The sequence below is a fragment of the Juglans regia genome, chromosome 1, assembly GCF_001411555.2.
Source record: "Juglans regia cultivar Chandler chromosome 1, Walnut 2.0, whole genome shotgun sequence".
Taxonomy (NCBI): domain Eukaryota; kingdom Viridiplantae; phylum Streptophyta; class Magnoliopsida; order Fagales; family Juglandaceae; genus Juglans; species Juglans regia.
In genome coordinates, this window is record NC_049901.1 from 41,431,355 (window position 1) to 41,451,481 (window position 20,127).

Consider the following 20,127-nt stretch of genomic DNA (forward strand, 5'->3'; position numbering starts at 1 on the left):
GTATTTAGATGTTGAGATGAGATGAATTGAGATAACATCGACATTCAAAGATGACTTAATAAACATATAAATAGTGAAATCACGGTTAGTTATTCATGTGTCTATTAGTGTGCACATATGCCTTTATCAGTAGCAATACTCTTTTCCATATTCCATCACATTTTAAAGATGATAAATTCTCAGATCTCAAATTTTGAAAAATTATTTTAAAATTAAAATATAAGGAACTTTATATACCAAAAGTCTAAGATACTCTAAAAAGATTATGATTCTTGTAACGATTCATTAAAAAGGTTCCTTTCATACTGTTGGTGCAAAGAAGGCATCTTTTGCAATATTGATATGACTAGAATTAAGTTATAAAATAAAATAAAATAAAATTTGAACTACTTTTTGAGTTTGACATATCAAGAATATAAAAATCTTTGAAATGTAATCTTTCAAAATGCGATTCTTCCATAATTTATCATATTCAATAAATTATTTAAAAGAAATCTTATCCATAATAATTATATATATATATATATATAGAGGATAAATGCTATCATATCATCTAATTTATATCACTTATTTTGTTCGTGATGTCACATAAAAGAATTTAAAAAAAAACACGTGGTGTCACATGACTTGTTAAAAATATAAAAGAACTAAAAACACAAACATATAAGAGATAGACTAAATCTAGAATTCAATATTTTTATTTTTATGTTTTTGAATATGATTTTGTTTTGAATATATATATATATATATATTAACAATTCACGACACCTAAGTTCTAAGTTAATGGGATAAAATGAGTAAAACTTTTACTCATTATCTCACGTAACATATTATATATAATTTTTATTTATTTTATTAGATATGTGGTGTATGAATAATAAATAGAATAATTTATTTAATTTAAAAAGAATAAAAAATATATATATAATGCTTGGTGGGTTATAAGACGAGCAGTAAAGGTCGTTGACAGTTGAGCTAAAAATCTACGTCTAACCCAAATGAGCCGACACGTAGGGATTTAAATGGTCAGAGGTCTGCCTCAACGACCAAACTAAACAGTTTTTTGTCGGTAACGCTCTTTTTACGCGTACTATGAGAGTTCCGATACTGGAAAAGCAGCAGCAGAAGGAAAAAAAGGTGGGATCATTGGTCCGCCAAGATCTTTGGTAACAATGATAATACGTATGGACATTGAACTCTAATCTGGCACTGCTTCTTCTTTACCCGGCACAAGTCTTTTGCTACTCTAGTGATCTCCCACAAAAAGAGTGAAGAAGAAGAAGAGCGAAAATGGGGTTCTTTGTGGGGCTGATACTTGGAATTGCCATGGGACTAGCGCTGATAGTCGGCTTCGCCCGGTGTGAGAACGTACGATCAAAGCGCCGGTCCGCACTGGCCACCACCATTGCCGCTTTTGCAAGGATGACCGTCGAAGATTCCAGAAAGATCCTCACTCCAGATCACTACCCTTCCTGGGTCGTCTTCTCTCAGCGCCAGAAGTTGAGCTATCACTCTCCATATTTTCCGAGTCTCTTACATAATCATCGAGAGACTGACATTTTTGTGGGTTTACTTTCTTTTTTATTTTGGGGTACAGTTGAGTTGGCTTAATCTTCATCTCAAAAAGATCTGGCCTTATGTTGATGAGGTATTATTTGTATCTAGTTGAAAAGAAAAGATCAATACGAGTTTTGTGTTTTGAGTGATGGTGATTTAGAGGATGAACTTGGTGATTGTAGGCAGCGTCTGAGCTGATAAAGACTTCGGTTGAGCCGGTTCTGGAACAATATAGACCGATTATACTGTCCTCGCTCAAATTTTCCAAGTTCACTCTCGGTACAGTGGCACCACAATTTACAGGTTAATTACCTACATTCGCCGTACTAATTTTTATTTTTTTATATTTATGCTTTTGAAGTGTATGTGTGTATGCATGCAGAATTCTGTTTCCGTTTGTAATTACTAGTTTGATCACATGCATTTGGTTAATGCAACAGAGCTTATTGCTAGAAACCTCATGATCCTTTCTTATTAACTTGCCATAAGAGGTATTCAATTCCTTTTTAAGTACCACTCTTGGTAAGTCAAGAAGAAAGAATCACGATCTATTATATAGAAAAGATTAATAGTCTTTGCTCTATAGTACCACTATTTCTCTTCTTCCGCTTCAAACTTAAATATTTAGCTAGTTATAATAAAACTGTTTATTTGTGACCAGTTATAACTATTTCCTGATAGAATGAATCTGTTTTCGTCACAAATAGTCATTATTATCATAAATACTCATTTTTCTTATAACGTTAGAGGTTCTTATGGATCAATTTTATCCTTTTAGGACTTTCTATTATTGAAAACGGAGATCAAGATAGTGTCACCATGGAGTTGGAGATGAACTGGGATGGGAACCCAAGTATAATACTGGATATTAAGACTAGACTTGGTGTTGGACTTCCGGTGCAGGTAATGTTTTTCTAATTTTTGTATGGAAATTAATCTAGGATGGGATTTCTCAAAGGTAGAAATTAAGTACCAACTTTTAGGCTATGATATATTTTCTCTCCTATTTGAATGTGTCGAGGAACTGAAAAATAATTGTAGCTCCATTTCATTGGAAACTTCAGCTTCCCTGGGAAGCGTGACTTCCTCTGAAAACACTGACAGTGTATCTTCTTGAGCTTCCTCCCTGAATGCTTTGATTCTAATTTTGATGCTTTCTTTATTCTGTTTAGGTGAAAAATATCGGATTCACGGGGGTTTTCAGGTTGATTTTTAAGCCATTGGTTGAGGAGTTTCCGTGCTTTGGAGCTGTTTGTTGTTCTCTAAGAGAAAAGGTGCCACGTCTTTCTATAACCATCCTATAAGATATTGGAAGTAGAAAGGATGTATACGCATAAATTATGCATATCAGATGACCTTTTATCTTTTGGAGTTTTCAATCTCTCTCTCTCTCTCTCTCTCTCTCTCTCTCTCTCTCTCTCTCTCTCTCACACACACACACACACACACACACACACACACACACACACATTCACAATGCATATGGTTTTGTGAATATTAAAATTTCCCTTGCAGAAAAATTTGGATTTTACACTTAAAGTTGTTGGTGGTGACATATCAACGGTTCCTGGGCTCCAAGATGCAATAGAGGTTTGAGAAAATTCCATCACGTGTTACTATTGTTGCCATTTTACCAGACTGTTTTTTATCATCAAGTGCTAATATCTATGAGTTTTTTTTGTTCCTGATATGAAATTGACCAGTCCAATCAGACACCAAAAGTTGTACCTTGTAAGCCAGCCCCCCCAACACCCCCAAAAAAAAATCTACTTGAAAATACAGTATGTCTTAAAATATCAAGTCCATTGATATCATATTGAGGTTTCGGATGTTCTGATAACATCTGGTCCCAGATGTGGATATTAGGATTGTAGTTCCTCCCAATTATTCATCCAAGAAATTAATTGTGATTCACAAAAATTAGATAAATATGTTTCATGCTCTAGTTGGCAACTTGCACTTGATCGCTTAGCATGGTTTGGAATTTATTAGGTCGGTCAAACAATAACAGAAATATTCCCAAGTCAGCTCCCGTAATAGTGATTTTGGTGCGTACTTAAGCAGATTTATCAGCCAAAGTTCACAAGGTTTTGAACTTGTGTAGCTTTGAAAGAACCAATTTGCGAACTTAACTCCTCCAGTGAAACTAATTTGCATTACTTGCATGTTTCATTGAGTTTTGACTAGTGATGCACCAATCAGGGTATTACATGAATAAGCTTATTTTTTGTTACAACGGAGAGTCATTGTCAGAGAGTGACCTTCAGTCAGTGTCAAGGTTTTGAACTATAATTACGAGTTGTATTCAGTTTGCATACTGAACTAATTATTGTATGTTTATTTGAAATGCCAAAATTTACCAAGACTTGAACTTTTTTTTGCACCATGGGAGAAATTAATCGATAAATTTTGGTTTGGTAATTTGAGAGATAATTTGATAGTACATTGTGTTTGTTGAGGTACTTTAAGGATTTATATGTGTAACTGTGTTCTATGGCCAACTACAATTTCTGGTTTCCATGCCTTTTTTTTTTTTCAAATAATAATGCCATGCATTGAATTTAGTCTTTTAACACTGAGTATGTGTATCTTATGTATACATCGTCGGGATTTGCATTATAAAAAATCTGTGTAACGAAGAGGTATATATGTTTATACAGAGTACAATACGGGATGCTATAGAAGATACTCTTATGTGGCCTGCTCGAAAAGTTGTACCTATTTTGCCTGGGGATTACAGGTAGGCCTTCATATGGACAAGGATATGAGCTAAACCTTTGGAAATTGCGATTATTCTTGTAGTTATCTGTGGTATCGTTGTGCATGCCATGAACACAATGGATATGCATGCTGATGCCTCTAAATGGCTGGGGGAGGTCTTTGCTCATCGATGATCATTTTTATCATTCATCAGCAGCCTTGGCATGCGCTTGAGTTACTATATCAAGGTGGTAAGAGGGAGAAAGGAAACGTGGTCTTTGCTCACTGATTATTATCATTATCAACTAGCTGCCTTGTTATGCATGCATTAGGTGGCTAATGGGGAGAGAGAGAGAGAGAGAGAGTGGTGGTCTTCGCTCATTGATTCATATTGTGATTTTCTTCGGTCTAATAGTTAGTGCTTTTGTTGTTTAGTGACCTGGAGTTGAAGTCTGTTGGGATATTAGAGGTGAAGCTTGTGCAAGCAAAGGAGCTGACAAATAAAGATATCATTGGAAAGTCAGATCCCTATGCTGTATTATATGTACGACCATTACATGACAGAATGAAACGTAGCAAAATAGTTGTAAGTTCTTCTGCATTTTCCTTAATTCCTGTTTTCGTCACTTGTTTTTGAAAGAGATCCTTTTTTTTTTTTTTTTATTCAGAATAATGATCTAAACCCAATCTGGAACGAACACTATGAATTTATTGTTGAAGATGCATCCACTCAACATTTGGTGGTGAAAGTTTATGATGATGAGGGGGTTCAGACATCTGAGCTCATTGGGTGTGCTCAAATACAGCTAAGCGAACTTCAGCCCGGTAAAGTGAAGGATGTTTGGTTGAAACTTGTTAAAGATTTGGAGGTCCATAGAGATAATAAACACAGGGGGCAGGTGAGAACGCAAAATGCTTTGAATCATTAAACTTGTTATTGACTGTGAGAGCTACCTTTCTTTTTCTGTTGGCAAATTTTTGTTTGACCAAACTTCGAGAATTGCAGCACCTGTCCCCTGCTGATGCTATGTTAACTAACCTCCGCAATGTTATATGCCTTTCTTCTTAAAAGAAAGGTACTTCCTGCATGCATCCTGTAAGTGCTTTCTGGGTTGGATCTTAGGCTGACCAAATTGTCTTCTAGTTCTAGCAATAAAATTCATAACTTGTCAATGTTGGGAATAAAGCTGAAAGGAAGTCTGCTTGGTTGCCTTGAGGGTGATAAATTCTAAACTGATCTTGTTGGGTTTGGCGCTAATGTTCAAGGTGTTAATGTACTATGTATGCTCTAAAGAGTAAAAAGACTCGAATGATCATTCTATGATGAACCGTCTGTTTTGTGTTGTGCATATTACATTTGGTAAATTGGTAATACTGCTAGTGGAATCGGCTCCCCATCTGGGATGTCTGTGGTATCTCCAAGGAGATTTATAAGACTTCATATTGTCCTATATATGCTGAAATCTTCATGTTTTCTTTTCTTTCTAAACAGCCAACCTTCCCTACCCTACCCTCCCCTCCACCCACCCCTTTCTATCGGGTAAAGCACAGTTCGGTGATGATAATTTGATGACTTTTTTACTATAGAGGCTTCAATGATCTTGTGAATATTTTATTTTGAGGCTTAAGATGTAAGACTTATCAATTTGGGTCACAAAGAAGTATTTTTTCGAACTTAAATCTATATTTCACTTGAGCTATATTTTTTGGAAATAATTGCAGTTTAGATAAGACGAAGTCCATCATTGCTTTTTGTCTCAAGATGTTTTGTACAAACACACACACTCTTCTTTGTCCGAAAGGTGCTTAGAAATCATAGAAACTGACCTACATGACCCATATATCTGACTACTTTGTGGACAACTGGGGGTCTGTCTTTGAGTCAGTTGAGCCATTATGTTGCAAGAGAATAATCAATTAAGGAGATACACAAGCTCATAAGTTGAAATAATTCCTTTGTTTTTAGGATGGTTATGGGATCTGAATAGAACAGTTACTTTCCAACTAAATTTGCTATAGGATTTTATTTTTTGACTTTCGTTGTTGCATACTTGGTGTTATTATTATTTAATTTTATTTTGGGATATGGATATCTGTGTTTATTTAAGTATGTTAAACTTTCTTCTTTGTGCTTTAGGTGCATTTGGAGCTTTTATACCGTCCTAATGGGATGGCGAGTATATTTACCAACCCTTTTGGCTTTAATGTTTCGATGAACCCCTTGGAGAGGTTTCTTAAAAATGGGGTTAACGGAACAGAAGCCATTGAAAATGAGAAATCAGTCATACAGAAGAAAAACGAGGTTATTGTTAGAGGAGTTCTTTCTGTTACTGTGGTATCTGCTGATGACTTGCCAGCAGTGGATCTTATAGGGAAGGCCGATCCCTATGTTGTACTCATCTTGAAGAAATCAGAAACAAGAAATAAAACTCGGGTAATCTCTTGGTTAGCCATTCTTTCTTCCTTGATTTGTTTCCTTTTGTGTTTTTTCCTTGGCCTCTTGTTTGGTATCTTTTAGTGGAATTCTGGTCCCCTTGCATGTACCATACTGCTCTTGGATTCTTGTGGGCATAGTGCAGTTACCTCTAGTTATTTGGGCTGTAGATATACTTACAAGTCCTTGTTTCTCAGGTTGTGAATGAGAGCTTGAACCCAGTTTGGAATCAAACTTTTGACTTTGTTGTTGAGGATGGATTACATGATATGTTAATCCTTGAAGTCTGGGACCATGACACATTTGGAAAGGTATAATTATTCTATGGTCATTATTATTGTTATTCTTCTTATTGTTGCTGCTGTATATTTTTCCATCAAGATGTGCAAAATCCATAGTTCTACCCGGTTGACTTCCTGCATCAGCAATGTGGCGTGTTAAACCTTGTTGGCTCTGCCTTTTTTGTATGGGTATGTGGACTGTGGAAATCCTAGCTAAACAGATGGGTGGTTGAATTTTGAATGAGCATCATTCCAATGTTAAAGTCCCATTGTGAAATATCTGGATGGAAACAACATATCGAAGGGTCTCTGACTAGTTAATTATTGGATAGAAACACTTTCCACCCTTAAACTACTTAGGTTTTGCACTTTGCACCTCAAGCTACCAAAATTGTCACGTTCACCCCCCCAAACTACCATTAATTTGAAATGCGGACACTCCGTTACGATTCGACATTCAGAACTGGGTCATATCACCTATTTTCGATCCATCTTAATATGGTTGAATGTATTATTTGTCAGTTTTTAGTGGTCAGAGGGTGCAGTGCATCAGTTGTGATAGGTCGGACTGCAGAGTACAAATCCGTTATCAAATTGAGGTTTCAAAATGTACTTTCCCCATTAGTTATTGGCTATTTAGGATAACATGAATCAATCTTTCTCAAAGGTGGCTGCATCTTTAACTGGATCAGTGGACCCAGTTACACTGATTGATGAGTCTATGCCAAGTAATGTACTTTAATGGTGCCCATCTGCCGTATCATGAAGAAGGATCATTAGACAACTTCCCATATGGACCCAGCTGTTTTAGTATCCTTGCACAAGAGAAAAAAAAAAAAAAAAAAGGTTTGAAGCACACATGTATTTGCGTGTTAATATATGCTTGGAGTTTCTTGGTTAATTTTTCTTTTTTTATGACGTGCAGCCTCACCAAGGTAGGGTTCTTCAACCCACTCTTGAGGAGGAAATTACCTGGATAATGACCAGAGCCATTAGAACCATGTATCAAGTAATTTAAGAAAATTTTTAGTGCAGAATTGAACTCAAGATGTTGAAGTCCACAAGCTTGTCCCAAACCCGTCTTTTGACAACTGGGCTGCATTCTGACCCTTTGAACAGTATTTCAATGCTACTTGAACCTTACAGTGGTCATTTAATGTTATCACTTAAGAGTGCTTTCAGCTTTTGAAGATGTGAAATACAGAAATCAAGCATTTTCTATGTAAAGATTGCTGCTTTCAACTTCCTTGTGGTGGCTATTTATCTCGAAATTTTTATATTATGTACTAACACCTACTTTTAAATCATGCAGGATTATATGGGGAGATGCATCTTGACACTAACTAGGGTTGTATTGGAAGGGGAATACAGAGAGTGCTTCCAGCTAGACGAAGCAAAATCAGGAAAACTGAACTTGCATCTCAAGTGGATGCCACGGCCAGTTTACCGTGATTCTTAAGTGCTCCTGTTCCGTAGCTGATGGTGAGACATTAAAGCCTCATTTGGATGTTGAGCTGACTTGATTTCTTTACGAATAATAATGAGTTGAGATAGTGGAGTAAGTTTTGTGGGGCCCACCTAAGATGAGTTTAGATGTATTTATGAGAAGTTAAAAAGATTTGTAGTTCCCGCGGGTAAAGATGTTTTGAGTTGAAAAATGTTGTAAGTTTCATGCGTGAAAAGGTTTTGAGTTGAGATGAGTTTAGTTATTTGAGAGTTGGGTGTTTGAATGTTAGACTCAGCTTAAAATTAGATTGAACTCCAAGTTCCAAACGGGCCCTAAATCAAAGAGGTTGTATTGCGTGCTAAATGTATTAAAAGAACATTGCTGACACCGATACGAATTAATAGATTCATAGACCTTGTATCAAGTATTTTTGAGTGCTATTTATGGGTGTTCATCTGGGTTCCAACCCGGAAACACAGGTATATCCGTACTGGGACCTGGGTTTCAAATTCAGGTTGGAACCTGGTCCAGGTCGGTCCAGGTCAGACCCGGGCCTGAACCCGGATGGATCCGGGTTTTTAAAATCAGGAAATCCGAGTTGTACCTGGATTTTTTTTTAAAAATTTTTTAAGTAAAAGCCTTTATTTTATTAATTTTTTTTCTAAGAAGTCAAGTTCATGAAAGCCTTTATTTTATTTCTAAAAGCCATTATTTTATTTGTGTTCTAAAAATACTAAATGCATGTAAAACAAAAAAATAAATCCAATATTCATCTATGCATGCATCACAATGCAATTTACTACATATTACACTATTAATATTTATAAATTTCATTACCAAACACAAAATTACAAGAAATGAGTTACAAAATCAGAAGCACAGTCTTCCCATCAGTGATTTAATCTCACACCGAAAAAGCTCCCCAAAGAAGCCTTTGCTGACATTTCATCAGAAACTTTTCCAAGCTTGCCTAACACAAATTGTTTCATCCTAGCTAAGTTATCTTCTATCTCTTTCTCTACAAGATAGATACATGTAAAAGAAAATTGTGACAATGCTAAGCATAGATTCTAGTAAAAAATTATACCGAGATACAATATCTTTGAAGATATGTTTAGTGATGGACTAAAAAAAAAGATGTTGATCACTGAATTCCATTTTTAAATCAATAATGGGAAGTTGTAACCCTTGTAAAGACTTTTCAGACAGGAAAAGTCTAAATTTTTTTTTCTCAGTATTGTTGCATAACAAGTCAAACTTTTCAAAAATACAGGTAGAAAACATTTTGTTTGGCTCTCAAGAAAACAACCCATACCAAGACGCGCGCACACACACAAAAGAGAGAGAGTTCCATACAGGGACGTGCTAGAACGGGGAAAGGGTCTATACGAGGTCATGTGCAGTATCTGCTCCTTCTTAGATCTTTGGCTGAAGAAACTTAAGATCTGGACAGATCAGTAGTGAAAAACGACCCATGTTATAAAAAAAAAAAAGAGGAGATCTAAGAAAACATTAATCCATCACTTCACCCCAAAGTCTAAAACTCATCACAACCGAATAATCATGTTTATAATATATATGGAGTAGCTACTTCTTATCTATTAAATTCAACTTCAAAATTTTCACCGACAACATCAAATCTTCTAAAAACAAAGCTAAAGAAAAAGCATTGAATCTCACAAGACCTTCGTCGAAATCAACAAAACAAACTCAAAATCAACAAACAGAGAATAAAACATACAGAGAGAAGAAAACATACCCACGGATGAAAACGACGGCACGAGGATCTAACCCATAAAAATACTCCTCAAATATTCAAACATTCTCATCAAAACAAACTCAAAATAACAAAGAGAGAACAAAACAAATAGAGAGAATAAAACATACCCAAGGATGAAGACGATAGCACGAGGATGAAGACGACGCTTTGATCGGCTGATGAGGCTAGGGTTTCGACATGAGAGTAAGAGAGAGAAAGCGGGTTTAAGCATGTGTGTGTGTGTGTGTGTGAGAGAGAGAGAGAGAGAGAGAGGAACCAAAATGTAAACCCTCAAAATTTTTTTTTTAAAAAAAAACCCATGTTTAACAAAATAGAGCAGATCTAGAAAAATAAATGCATATACTCTATACCCATATAAGATTTGTCCAAAGGCATTGCTCATAGATCGAGAGAGAGACTTACCGAAGTGAGGAGAGAAGAGAGAGTTACCAAAGTGAGAGAGAGAAGAGAGACTTATCGATCGGAAGTCTGGCCAGCGGCGATGGCGAGAGAGAGAGAGACGGCGGCAAAACTTGAAGGAGAAGGCTAGGGTTTCATGGCTAGAGGGGGAGAGAGAGAGGAGAGCAGTGAGATAGGATTCAGCCAATGGGTGGGTGGGGGCTTTAGAGTTAGGCTTCATTTTTTTTTTATTATTAAAACTTGGTATCGGGGTTAAAATCCGTTACCCGGATGTAATATTGTAATCGGCCCGGGTTAGGAGTGATGCGGATTCTGGCTCGGATAGTATCCGGGCTGGAACCAGTAACCGGAACTTGGTTTTCCGGGTTTCGGACCGGCCAGGATGAACAGTCTTAGACTGCTATGTACATAATCTCACAACATACGGCTAAATGTAAATTGATGAGACTTTGATATGGATACAAATGGGCTAATCATTGCATAATATTGTTACATGCTGCCTTTCTGCGTTCCATGTAGTGTTCTGGTTTGTAAACTTCTGTTTGGCCGGTATTATCTCTCTCTCTCTCTCTCTGTGCAATCAAGTCAGGTCTATGAAGCCCCCCTACCTGAAATCTTTTTCCTATAAAGGGTTGCACGTCAGCGGGATCTTTTGAATTGGTCCCAACTAGCCAATTACTGTAAAAACTAGAAGTGATTGGTAAGTGCTACCAAAGCATTGTGCGCTTTACACCTTTTATCCCTTAATTACAACATCGTGCCATAGATGTATATCCCAGGATCCAAGTCAACATGATTTTCAAGTTCATGGGACTCGAACATTTAGCTGGGATACTGTTTTGACCGGCTGGATGCATGGTTCGAGGCTTCGAACTACCGCTGTATGCCCACAGTTTGGTTCCTTTTCAAGAAGTGCTAAAGTTTTCAAGAACTACCATATGGGATCAGCGGGTGAACATCTTACATTATCAAGAGCCATCTTGTTGATCAAGTGAACATCTTACACTATCAAGAGCCATCTTGTTGATCCTTTCTCTGACGTGGTGAACTTCATTGGTATTTGGTATTTCTAGCCCTGGTTTTGCTTACCACAAAATGTTTACGGGTTTGGTGCAAGAACTCAGGCTATCCAGGTGGAAAGCAGACTGCATATTATTAATAGAAGTGTTCTTAGAAGTTCGGGGAGAGGGGTTTGGCAGCATAGCAATATTTCCAAATGAGACACAAAGAAGCTATCCAGTTACCATAACAGCTCTAAATAAATAATGCATCTATGAATTGCACGTTTTCAACTGGATACATGAACCGTGCATTCTCATTAGAGCAGACTGTTGGACATTTAATTAATGGACCAAGTGCATCTTCCATAACAGAGAATTAGAAGTACAATAATTTGTTTTGATAAGCAAACGAGAATTTTATTAATGACAATAATCAAGATGTGCAATATTCATTTTCTGTGAGGAAGCAACCATCAGCAAAGGCAGGCCAGAGTTCCTTTGTACAGAATACAAATAACAAGCTTGGGCATCATATCTTTCTCTGCAATTCCATTCCTCTCCAAAATCATGTAATGCCACTACACTTAAACTCTAATCACTACGTGGAAACCTGGCCAACAACACTCCTTAGATAATGCTTCTTCAATTTTCTCCTCCTAATATTGCTTGCCCTGCATTACCAGAAATCAAACATGTCATAATGTTCTTATATCATAAAAGTAGATCACCATAAACATTGGCATCCCAAGTAACTGATTAATTGCTATCCAGGTCTCTATATTTTGAATTTAACAGTTGGCAAAAGTTGTAGCATGATATTGCAGGCTACTGATGCTGAGATCAATACAAGTGAATGACCCAAATACCCATTGAATGCATGAGTGCATAGCTATGCGATTAATGCTCTTACCTTGGCTATTTTTATAAATGGCATGTAATTATTTACCATTGTCTATATGTCCTCATGGCCAATGACTAGTTATACCAATTGACATTTTCTTTTATAGTTCAGCTTGCACTTTTTTCTGTCACATGTCATGTGAGGCAGAGAAAGAAAGTTTGATTTCTGTCTTTCGTGGCTAACCATTTGAAGAGAATGCAATGACACCTGAACTATCTGACATTCGTGGTTCAAAAGTATTAGGACGCTGGCATAGTGGCATGTCATGCTACATTTTTTACGTTAAACCAAAATGTGTGAACTCAATATGCAAATAGCTAAAGCTCTTATAATTGATGGTTTTCAACAAGGTATCTGAAATTGGTTGTTCGTAAAGTCATTGGTTCAAGTCTTGTTGATACCATTCTGTTAACTTGGACTGATGGTTTTCACGAGTTAATAATAAAAGTAAGGAATGGTTACACACCAGTACTGATTGTGTAATATGAACGAATCAGTTGCCACTTTTTTGCCATCATCATTTCGATTCCAATGGTAGACTGCATGTGTCCTATTTTTTATCTCCAGCGTAGAGTGTCCATAACTGGCTTCTCGGAATGCAGAATAATCTGGTTGTGGATCTCTAAACCTGCAGCACCAACTAACAGTTGTTAACCCATAACTGCACTGCAGGAAAATAAGTATGATTTCTGCTAGTGATTACAGGAGGGACTCACTATTTCATATGACTCATCATTGAAAACTAGTAAGGACAATAAATTTTACTTGATCATGCAGGCCAACTCACCTTTCAGCAAGACCTTCCTGATTTCCTCCATCTCCAACTGTTATGTACACAGGTGCAGATTTGTCTGGTACAGGGTAGCGGTCCCCACTAGTTATGTTGTAGTTTATGTTTGAAATTCGATACTGAAAACGCAAAATGAATATTCTTAAATTTTGGCATAGCTATGTTGCTTCAGCACTCATCTTGCTAGTAGATCAGCATAAAATATGTTCTCCCATTGTGACAAACTAGATTTGAAAACCCAAGGTTTAATTTGCGAAAATTGGAAATCTATAAAGCTTTCTGCAAATGAGTTAAGATTCAAGGACTGATTTGTATTTAATAAAAATGAAAAACAATTATTTCTTTTTCATGGGTTATATAGAGAAGTTTTCCATTACTGGTCGATCCATGTCTTGAATTATCATGAAAAAATACATACATTGATATACATAAAAATATACCAAAATTAGAATATGAAAGCTGGGAAGAGTGTTGAGTCAGTTCAATAAACTATATTCACAAATCATATACTTTCGACTTTAAATGTTAAAATAAAGTGTTTACGGTTCAAAATTTCCTTTTATCGGCATCATAAAACCATTCTCCAAATTTGTAATTTCTTTTTTGACAAGTAAGAGTAAATTTATTGATACGAATTAAATAGGCATAGCCTGTGTAAAGTATACAAAAGAACAAACAATAGTTAGGACACGAGAAACAACCAAATTTGTAATTTTTAAGCAGAGATTAAAATTGCCTACTGCATACCTATGTCAACAAGATTTTTCATATGCATAATGATCCAAATCAAAACTTCTGCTCAAAGTATAAAGGCTTAACATGTAAGTGAATGCATTGGTTGTACAAGTAATTAAATCCTCGTACTAACAATCTTAGTTGCTTAAAACTTTAATATCACAGACGCAATGAATCCAGATAAATGATATGCATGAACAGATATGGACCCCAAAAAACCATGTCAATCTGAACAAAAATAATCCGCATGCAAAACAACATGAAATTATAGAGGTAAAGAACCATACAGATCTTTCATAGGCATGGACCCCAAAAATCCAAGTCAAACTGATCGAAAAATAACCCATTTGCAAAACAACATGAAATTGTAGAGGTAAAGAACCGTACAGATCTTTCATAAGCATGGACATGGCCAGCAAAGACTACATCAACTTTGTAATGGATGAACCAACTCTCAAATACAGCTCGCATACTTTCCCCCTCCATGTAGTGAGCTTCATTGCTATTGTAGATTGGCACATGCATAAGAACAATGAGCCAAGGAGTCTTCTCCCTGTCAACCCTTGTTAACTCTTCTTTAAGCCACATCCATTGAGGGGTGTACGTCACTGTCAGACTCAACCAGAAATTCTTATGTTTGTGATTCTCCATCCACGTTATTTGTTATTTATACTATACGTTTATATGATAGATATTAAATGATATACCTAGATATAAAATATATATGCTTAATATCCATTATTTTCCATATTTGAAAATTGTATTTAACCTGTGACGTACGTTACGTACCCATAATAACATAGGATAAACCATAATATTATTATAATATATTTTTTTGCTAAGTAATCAAATATTTATGAATAAACACAAAAGACCAAAACTCTGACTGTGTTATATTATTATAACTAGTAAGATTAGAGTATTATATTATGTTAATAAAATAATGCTCATAATGTAATGGTACTGTACTACACTATATGTAAAATTTAAACATGCCAACTTATAACTTATATATAGAGTTTTATATAGTTACTATAGGTATAACATGTACATGTTATCATTATACTTTCATATAACTTAAGTATAAATAACTATATGTATTATCAACTCAAACTAAAAGTTTTTTTGTGGTTAAAGTTTATAGTATGATTTGTATTTATTTATAATAATCAATGAAACCTGATTTTTTGTACCTGGAAATTAGTTAATATTAGACGAGCTGAGTTTGAAAAAAGGTTCTTGAGCTCGAGCTACCAAATAAATAAAAAATGGAATTCTCACATGATGCAATTAATAAACTAGCAAATATTTCCTCCATTGTCTATCAAAAGAAAATTATAAAATTTTGAAACCAACAATAGACAGGGAAATGAAAAGTTACCAAATGATGAATAGCTGGATAGCACGATTATATGAGCAGATGCACGCCTGATGGAGTACCAAAGAGGACTGCTACTTTTGGAGGCCAAATAAGGTGTAGTGTATCGATGGAGGTAGGATTTGAAAGGAATAACTTCCCCCTACGCATATGCATTTACAGCCTCTCAAAAGTTATACAAGAAGTTTTATAGGTTGTAATTCTAAGAATATGAAGATTTTTTAAACAAATGACTGTATAACCCATTTGTTAGTAGAAAGAAAATATATTTATATATCTAATAGTGAAGTCCTCACAATGATCCTTACAAGAAAAAGAGCCAAAAACAAAATTTCAAAGCTATTTCAAAGCCATACAATGATGTGAAATGGCAGTGACCTACCATGACTGCCATGACCAAAGGTCTAATCAGGTCAAACTGTCTAGTTAAGGGAGAGAAAGTTCCATTTTATTCAAAGAACATTGGCTACAAGGGCCCATAAACTCGTAATCACTCCTGCACCTCTTATAATTGGTCAAAGGAAATACAATGTTCTAGGGCTGGTAATTGACAAAAAAGCATTCGTGCAGGTAGTAACGTTACATTGGGTTGGCACCCTTCTGCCTAGCAATTTGCAGTTGGTTGACTTTTTGGTAACCTTTTTTCCTCGATCCATATTGTAGAAGCAAAGAGTGGAAGAAACATAGATTTCCTTGAGACTGTTCTACGATTTTGAAAATGAGAAAATAGGGCACTATAGCAACAGTGCAACACAGTTTGTTAATGGACCAGAGGGTATTCACTATCTCCCTGTGTAGAGAATTTTATGTGATTGATTAAAAATATACATAATTGAAATAGGCCAGGATAATAAGTTACTCCAACAGTTTGATGAAAGTATCTGTTTAACCCTTACCATATAAGGCATGTACTCTATTTCATGATTTCCAGCAGCCCAAATCCATGGCTGATATGCTGTACTTCGTTCAACGAATTGACCCCATGTGTCCCACCGTAAACCAACATCAGTGTACTGATATCTATCAGCATAAGAAAGATCTCCAACAAATAAGACAGTTTGTCCTGGACTCTGCATGTAATGCTCAAGAGTAGAAAGAGAGTTGTATGTCTGGCCCAAATCTCCTGCAACATAAATTGAGGGTTCATTGGTAAATTGTAGAATTTGGGGATGTTGAAAAGATGCGTCAAGAAACCTTAGACATAACTGAACAAAAGAGATAGTTTCTGGAAGCTAGAGGTGACCAATTGAGGAAAATTTGCATAAAAAATCAAATTAGATGGTTGGTCATGAACCATATAGACCAAGAAATGTATATTATGAAGGAATGCCATGAAGCCAAAGTTCTACTAGAAGACCCTGCATAGAAAGAAAACAACCCACCGATGATCCCAAAATGGTAAGTAGCATCTGGATCAATCTTTGGAGGTGTTTGAAACCAAAATTCTCGAGAAGAATCACCACTCCCTAACTTGTAATAGTACTTGGTGTCATACTGAAAACAAGAAACCATTAAACTAAAAGAGGAAACAAATTACAGGACGAGAGGCAAGAAAATTCTAAATATGCAACTAGAAAGTGGACAATCGGTGGCTTGTATCAATTTGGAATACCCAGCACAGTCTACTCCATCCATCACAAACCAATCCTCGATTCCTTCTAAGGCATTGTTAGATTATAACCTAATAACCTAAAAAGTTAAATTTATCCATTCCAATTAGCTTAAATTTATGAGATAAGTTGTGATTAAAAATGGTATCAAGACAGAAGTCTTAAGTGCAAACATGATTACACTTCACCCCCATGTCAATTAAATATTATCCGTGTTGGACTTATTAAAAGGGACTCTAATCCACACGTGAAGGGGAGTGTTGAATAAGACAAAGTGCTGATTCAGTAGGTAAGATTAAAGGGCCCTTAAGAGATTACAATTTTGGTCACTATACATAAGAAGCCTAGTATATTGCATAAGACAAAGATACCTTGGTGTATATGTGATCAAACAATAGAGGCAACTGTTTAGTACTTATTTACTTTGGACTTCAATCAATTATTGTATTTTATCCAAGAGAAAGATCATGCCTATGTTGATAAAAACATTTTACACAATGAATGAGTATTTACCTTGAGGCCATCGATGAGACAGTGATGGATGTAGCCCGACTTATATTTGTAAAAGGTATAGTTTGTCATTGAACCCTCTGCAGTAAGGTCATATCTATTCTTTGATGTACCATATTGTACTTTACTGGGCCCTGGTTCATCATCTGTCACCCATGAGATGATTACAGCCTTTCCATCGTAGTCGCCTTGGGTAATATGCACCTAAAAAAGGGAAAGATATGTATTATGTAATTGTTGGAACAAAAGGGAACACAAGATAATCATAGTAATGAAATGCATGATGCCCATTTCCACCTTTATCTGTCTTGATATTCCAGAGTTTTCCACTGGAAATATCAAAAGTATGAATTCTTACTTGGTGTGGAACATTATGACCCTTTGGAACTGCAAACACTTCATTATCAAGAGGGATGTCTGTAGACGGCCACTCAGAGCGAATGAAAGTACTAGTTATCCCTGCATTGCCAGTATTCACAGAACTCAAAAGGACAAAGGAAGTGAAAGCAAGTTGAAGCAACAAGGACAGCATCCTAGCAACCTCCAGCATGATTGTTTATCAACCACCGACAAAAGTATTATCAGCTGCATCAAAGAAATTGTCAAGTTTATCTATTTTAAGCATAGGTAAACCACAAATAAATGAATACCATTTTTATCCTATTTAAAACATACGTTTCCATTCAGACTATAAATGCTTCACAATAAAAAGGAAAAACAGAGTAGAGCAAAAACCAATGCTATTTTGAAGTGGTAAACGGTAAGTTTTGATGCCCATTTAAACATCAATCTGATATGGAAGATGATCCTCTCGAAATAAAACTTCCACCAAGCTTAGATCCTCCAGCCCCTCGGAAAAAAAAAAAAAAAAAATCTCTTCTATTCAGTCAAAAAGAGATTATTTCCAAACAATTACCATCATTCCCATTCATTTTTTGTCAGGAAGCGCGTCATATAAGAAGAAAAAAGGTATAAACCTGTCTACATTCAGCCTTCAAGTACAATCCATAATTAACTTCAAAGGAGACAGTTAGGACATTTACAGAAGGGTAGCTTAGCAAGCAACTTTGGATTATTAGTTTATGCAACTCAAGACTCGAACTTTCCCTTTCTGTTACTTCAAACCAAACTTCCTACCACAATTTCACCTCTCATAAGCCAGTTTCTTTTTATACAAAAACGCCTAAATCCGTTTCCACCTGACTAACTCTCAGCAATCTTTTTACTCGCCGGTTCTTTCTTCTCGTCTTTCATCCTCCACAACTGCTTCAATTTCTGGGCGAATAATTCTGACACCTATCACATCGGGGGAGTTTTCACATTTCTTAAGAGTTCCACTTCTACCCTGACTGGTTTCTTGCCACCAATATCCAGGAAAACTTGACTTCAACACGAATTGGCACAAACCCTCTCAAAGCTCAGCCCCAAAATTCCATGGTCCAATCAGAACGAAACCGCATAAGCATGACCACCAACCATAAATTTATAAAAAAGAAAAGACCCAGATCTCTAGCCAACAGCCAGAAGTATTTCGAATAAAATAAAATGAGAAAAAACCCTTTTTTTTTAGGTGGGTAAGTAAAACATTCATATTCTATCAAGGACAACTCTCATTCTTCAAAATCAAACTCCACATAGAATGATCAACCATTAAGGATTTGAGAATTTCATGATACATTAAACCGAAAGCATCGGGTTTGAATTCATTGCTACACCAATAAAAGTAGTCTGATTAATGCACAACATAGCTAAATGAAAACGAACAATGGGAAGTATTCGAGAAACCGATAGCAAAAGAAATAGAAAACAACAGAAGCAGAAATATGATATCAGCATAATGGAGCAGAAATTCTCAAGACACCAGCGAGAGGGAGAGACAGAGAGAGAGCGAACCTTAAGGAATTTGCAGTCTTGGGTAGAGGGCGAGGACGCCGATTGTCGAGATTAATAATCCATGATGGAGATGGGAGGCGTATGGTGGCAGGGAGAGCGGCGCTGCGTAGATATGTAACTATAAGGAACCGTATTTTGTCACGTGGCTCATAGATGGCATAAAGACGAGGGAAATATTCTTCTGGTTGGGCTTTCCACGTACGTGGTGGCATACCATTAGCGGTTCTCTTTGAAGGGACCCACTGAGTCATGGTCTATGTCAGAATGATCAGAGAAAATTATCATGTGTCCAGTTCCCATTATATGCTCCGAAAAATAAAATAAAAATATACGAAAAAGAATGTTTAAAACAAAACCGTCACAAGTTTGTTTAGGCTATGTTTCGATCTAAAGATGTTAATCCATTTTAAATTTAGGCTATTTTTTTTTTAATTTTTCATAAAAAATTAAACTCATCTAACTTATATTATACATTCAAATATATATCTTAATCTATTTACATTCAAACACATCTCAATATGACCAACAAAATATACTATTTATAGATCAATTCATATTATCCCAATATTCAAACACAGCCTTAAAAAAGAGTAAATAATACAAAAAGGAATTTGCATTTTTTATCCATCAATCCATAATCTTATACATACAATAAAATTTATAAATTGACATAATTTAATCTAACTTGTTAGATTAATAAATTTGAGATAT

The 20,127-nt window shown here is 35.8% G+C and overlaps 2 protein-coding genes across 2 annotated transcripts; one reads left to right on the forward strand and one right to left on the reverse strand.

The window, feature by feature from the left end:
• Positions 1-1,089: 1,089 nt before the first annotated feature.
• On the forward strand, positions 1,090-8,654 carry LOC108995670 (synaptotagmin-5-like). The gene is made up of 12 exons (XM_018971278.2): positions 1,090-1,500; positions 1,598-1,648; positions 1,740-1,860; positions 2,336-2,460; positions 2,730-2,831; positions 3,073-3,147; positions 4,218-4,297; positions 4,693-4,843; positions 4,926-5,156; positions 6,395-6,691; positions 6,889-7,002; positions 8,285-8,654. The coding sequence occupies exons 1-12, from the start codon at positions 1,291-1,293 to the stop codon at positions 8,429-8,431; spliced, it is 1,704 nt and encodes a 567-aa protein (XP_018826823.1). The 5' UTR covers positions 1,090-1,290; the 3' UTR covers positions 8,432-8,654.
• A 3,184-nt stretch (positions 8,655-11,838) lies between these two features.
• Positions 11,839-19,593, reverse strand: LOC108995652 (bifunctional purple acid phosphatase 26-like). Its single transcript, XM_018971244.2, has 10 exons — positions 19,417-19,593; positions 17,882-18,108; positions 17,527-17,727; positions 16,786-16,897; positions 16,300-16,526; positions 15,407-15,545; positions 14,413-14,633; positions 13,288-13,409; positions 12,967-13,128; positions 11,839-12,270 (listed from the first exon to the last, which is right to left on the reverse strand). Exons 2-10 carry the CDS (start codon positions 18,071-18,073, stop codon positions 12,198-12,200), a joined length of 1,449 nt encoding a protein of 482 aa, XP_018826789.1. The 5' UTR covers positions 18,074-18,108; positions 19,417-19,593; the 3' UTR covers positions 11,839-12,197.
• Positions 19,594-20,127: the final 534 nt, after the last annotated feature.

What these genes read in the sequence shown, in the direction of transcription:
- LOC108995652 (XM_018971244.2), bottom strand. Translation starts at nt 18,073, where the DNA reads ATGCTGGAGGTTGCTAGGATGCTGTCCTTGTTGCTTCAACTTGCTTTC. An exon ending in TTACCATTTTGGGATCATCG is followed by an intron (nt 16,527 to 16,785) that starts GTGGGTTGTTTT and finishes TTTATGTTGCAG; the next exon opens with GAGATTTGGGCCAGACATAC. An exon ending in ATCCAGCTATTCATCATTTG is followed by an intron (nt 14,634 to 15,406) that starts GTAACTTTTCAT and finishes TGAGTCTGACAG; the next exon opens with TGACGTACACCCCTCAATGG.
- LOC108995670 (XM_018971278.2), top strand. Translation starts at nt 1,291, where the DNA reads ATGGGGTTCTTTGTGGGGCTGATACTTGGAATTGCCATGGGACTAGCG. An exon ending in TCTGGCCTTATGTTGATGAG is followed by an intron (nt 1,649 to 1,739) that starts GTATTATTTGTA and finishes TGGTGATTGTAG; the next exon opens with GCAGCGTCTGAGCTGATAAA. An exon ending in TGAAACGTAGCAAAATAGTT is followed by an intron (nt 4,844 to 4,925) that starts GTAAGTTCTTCT and finishes TTTTTTATTCAG; the next exon opens with AATAATGATCTAAACCCAAT.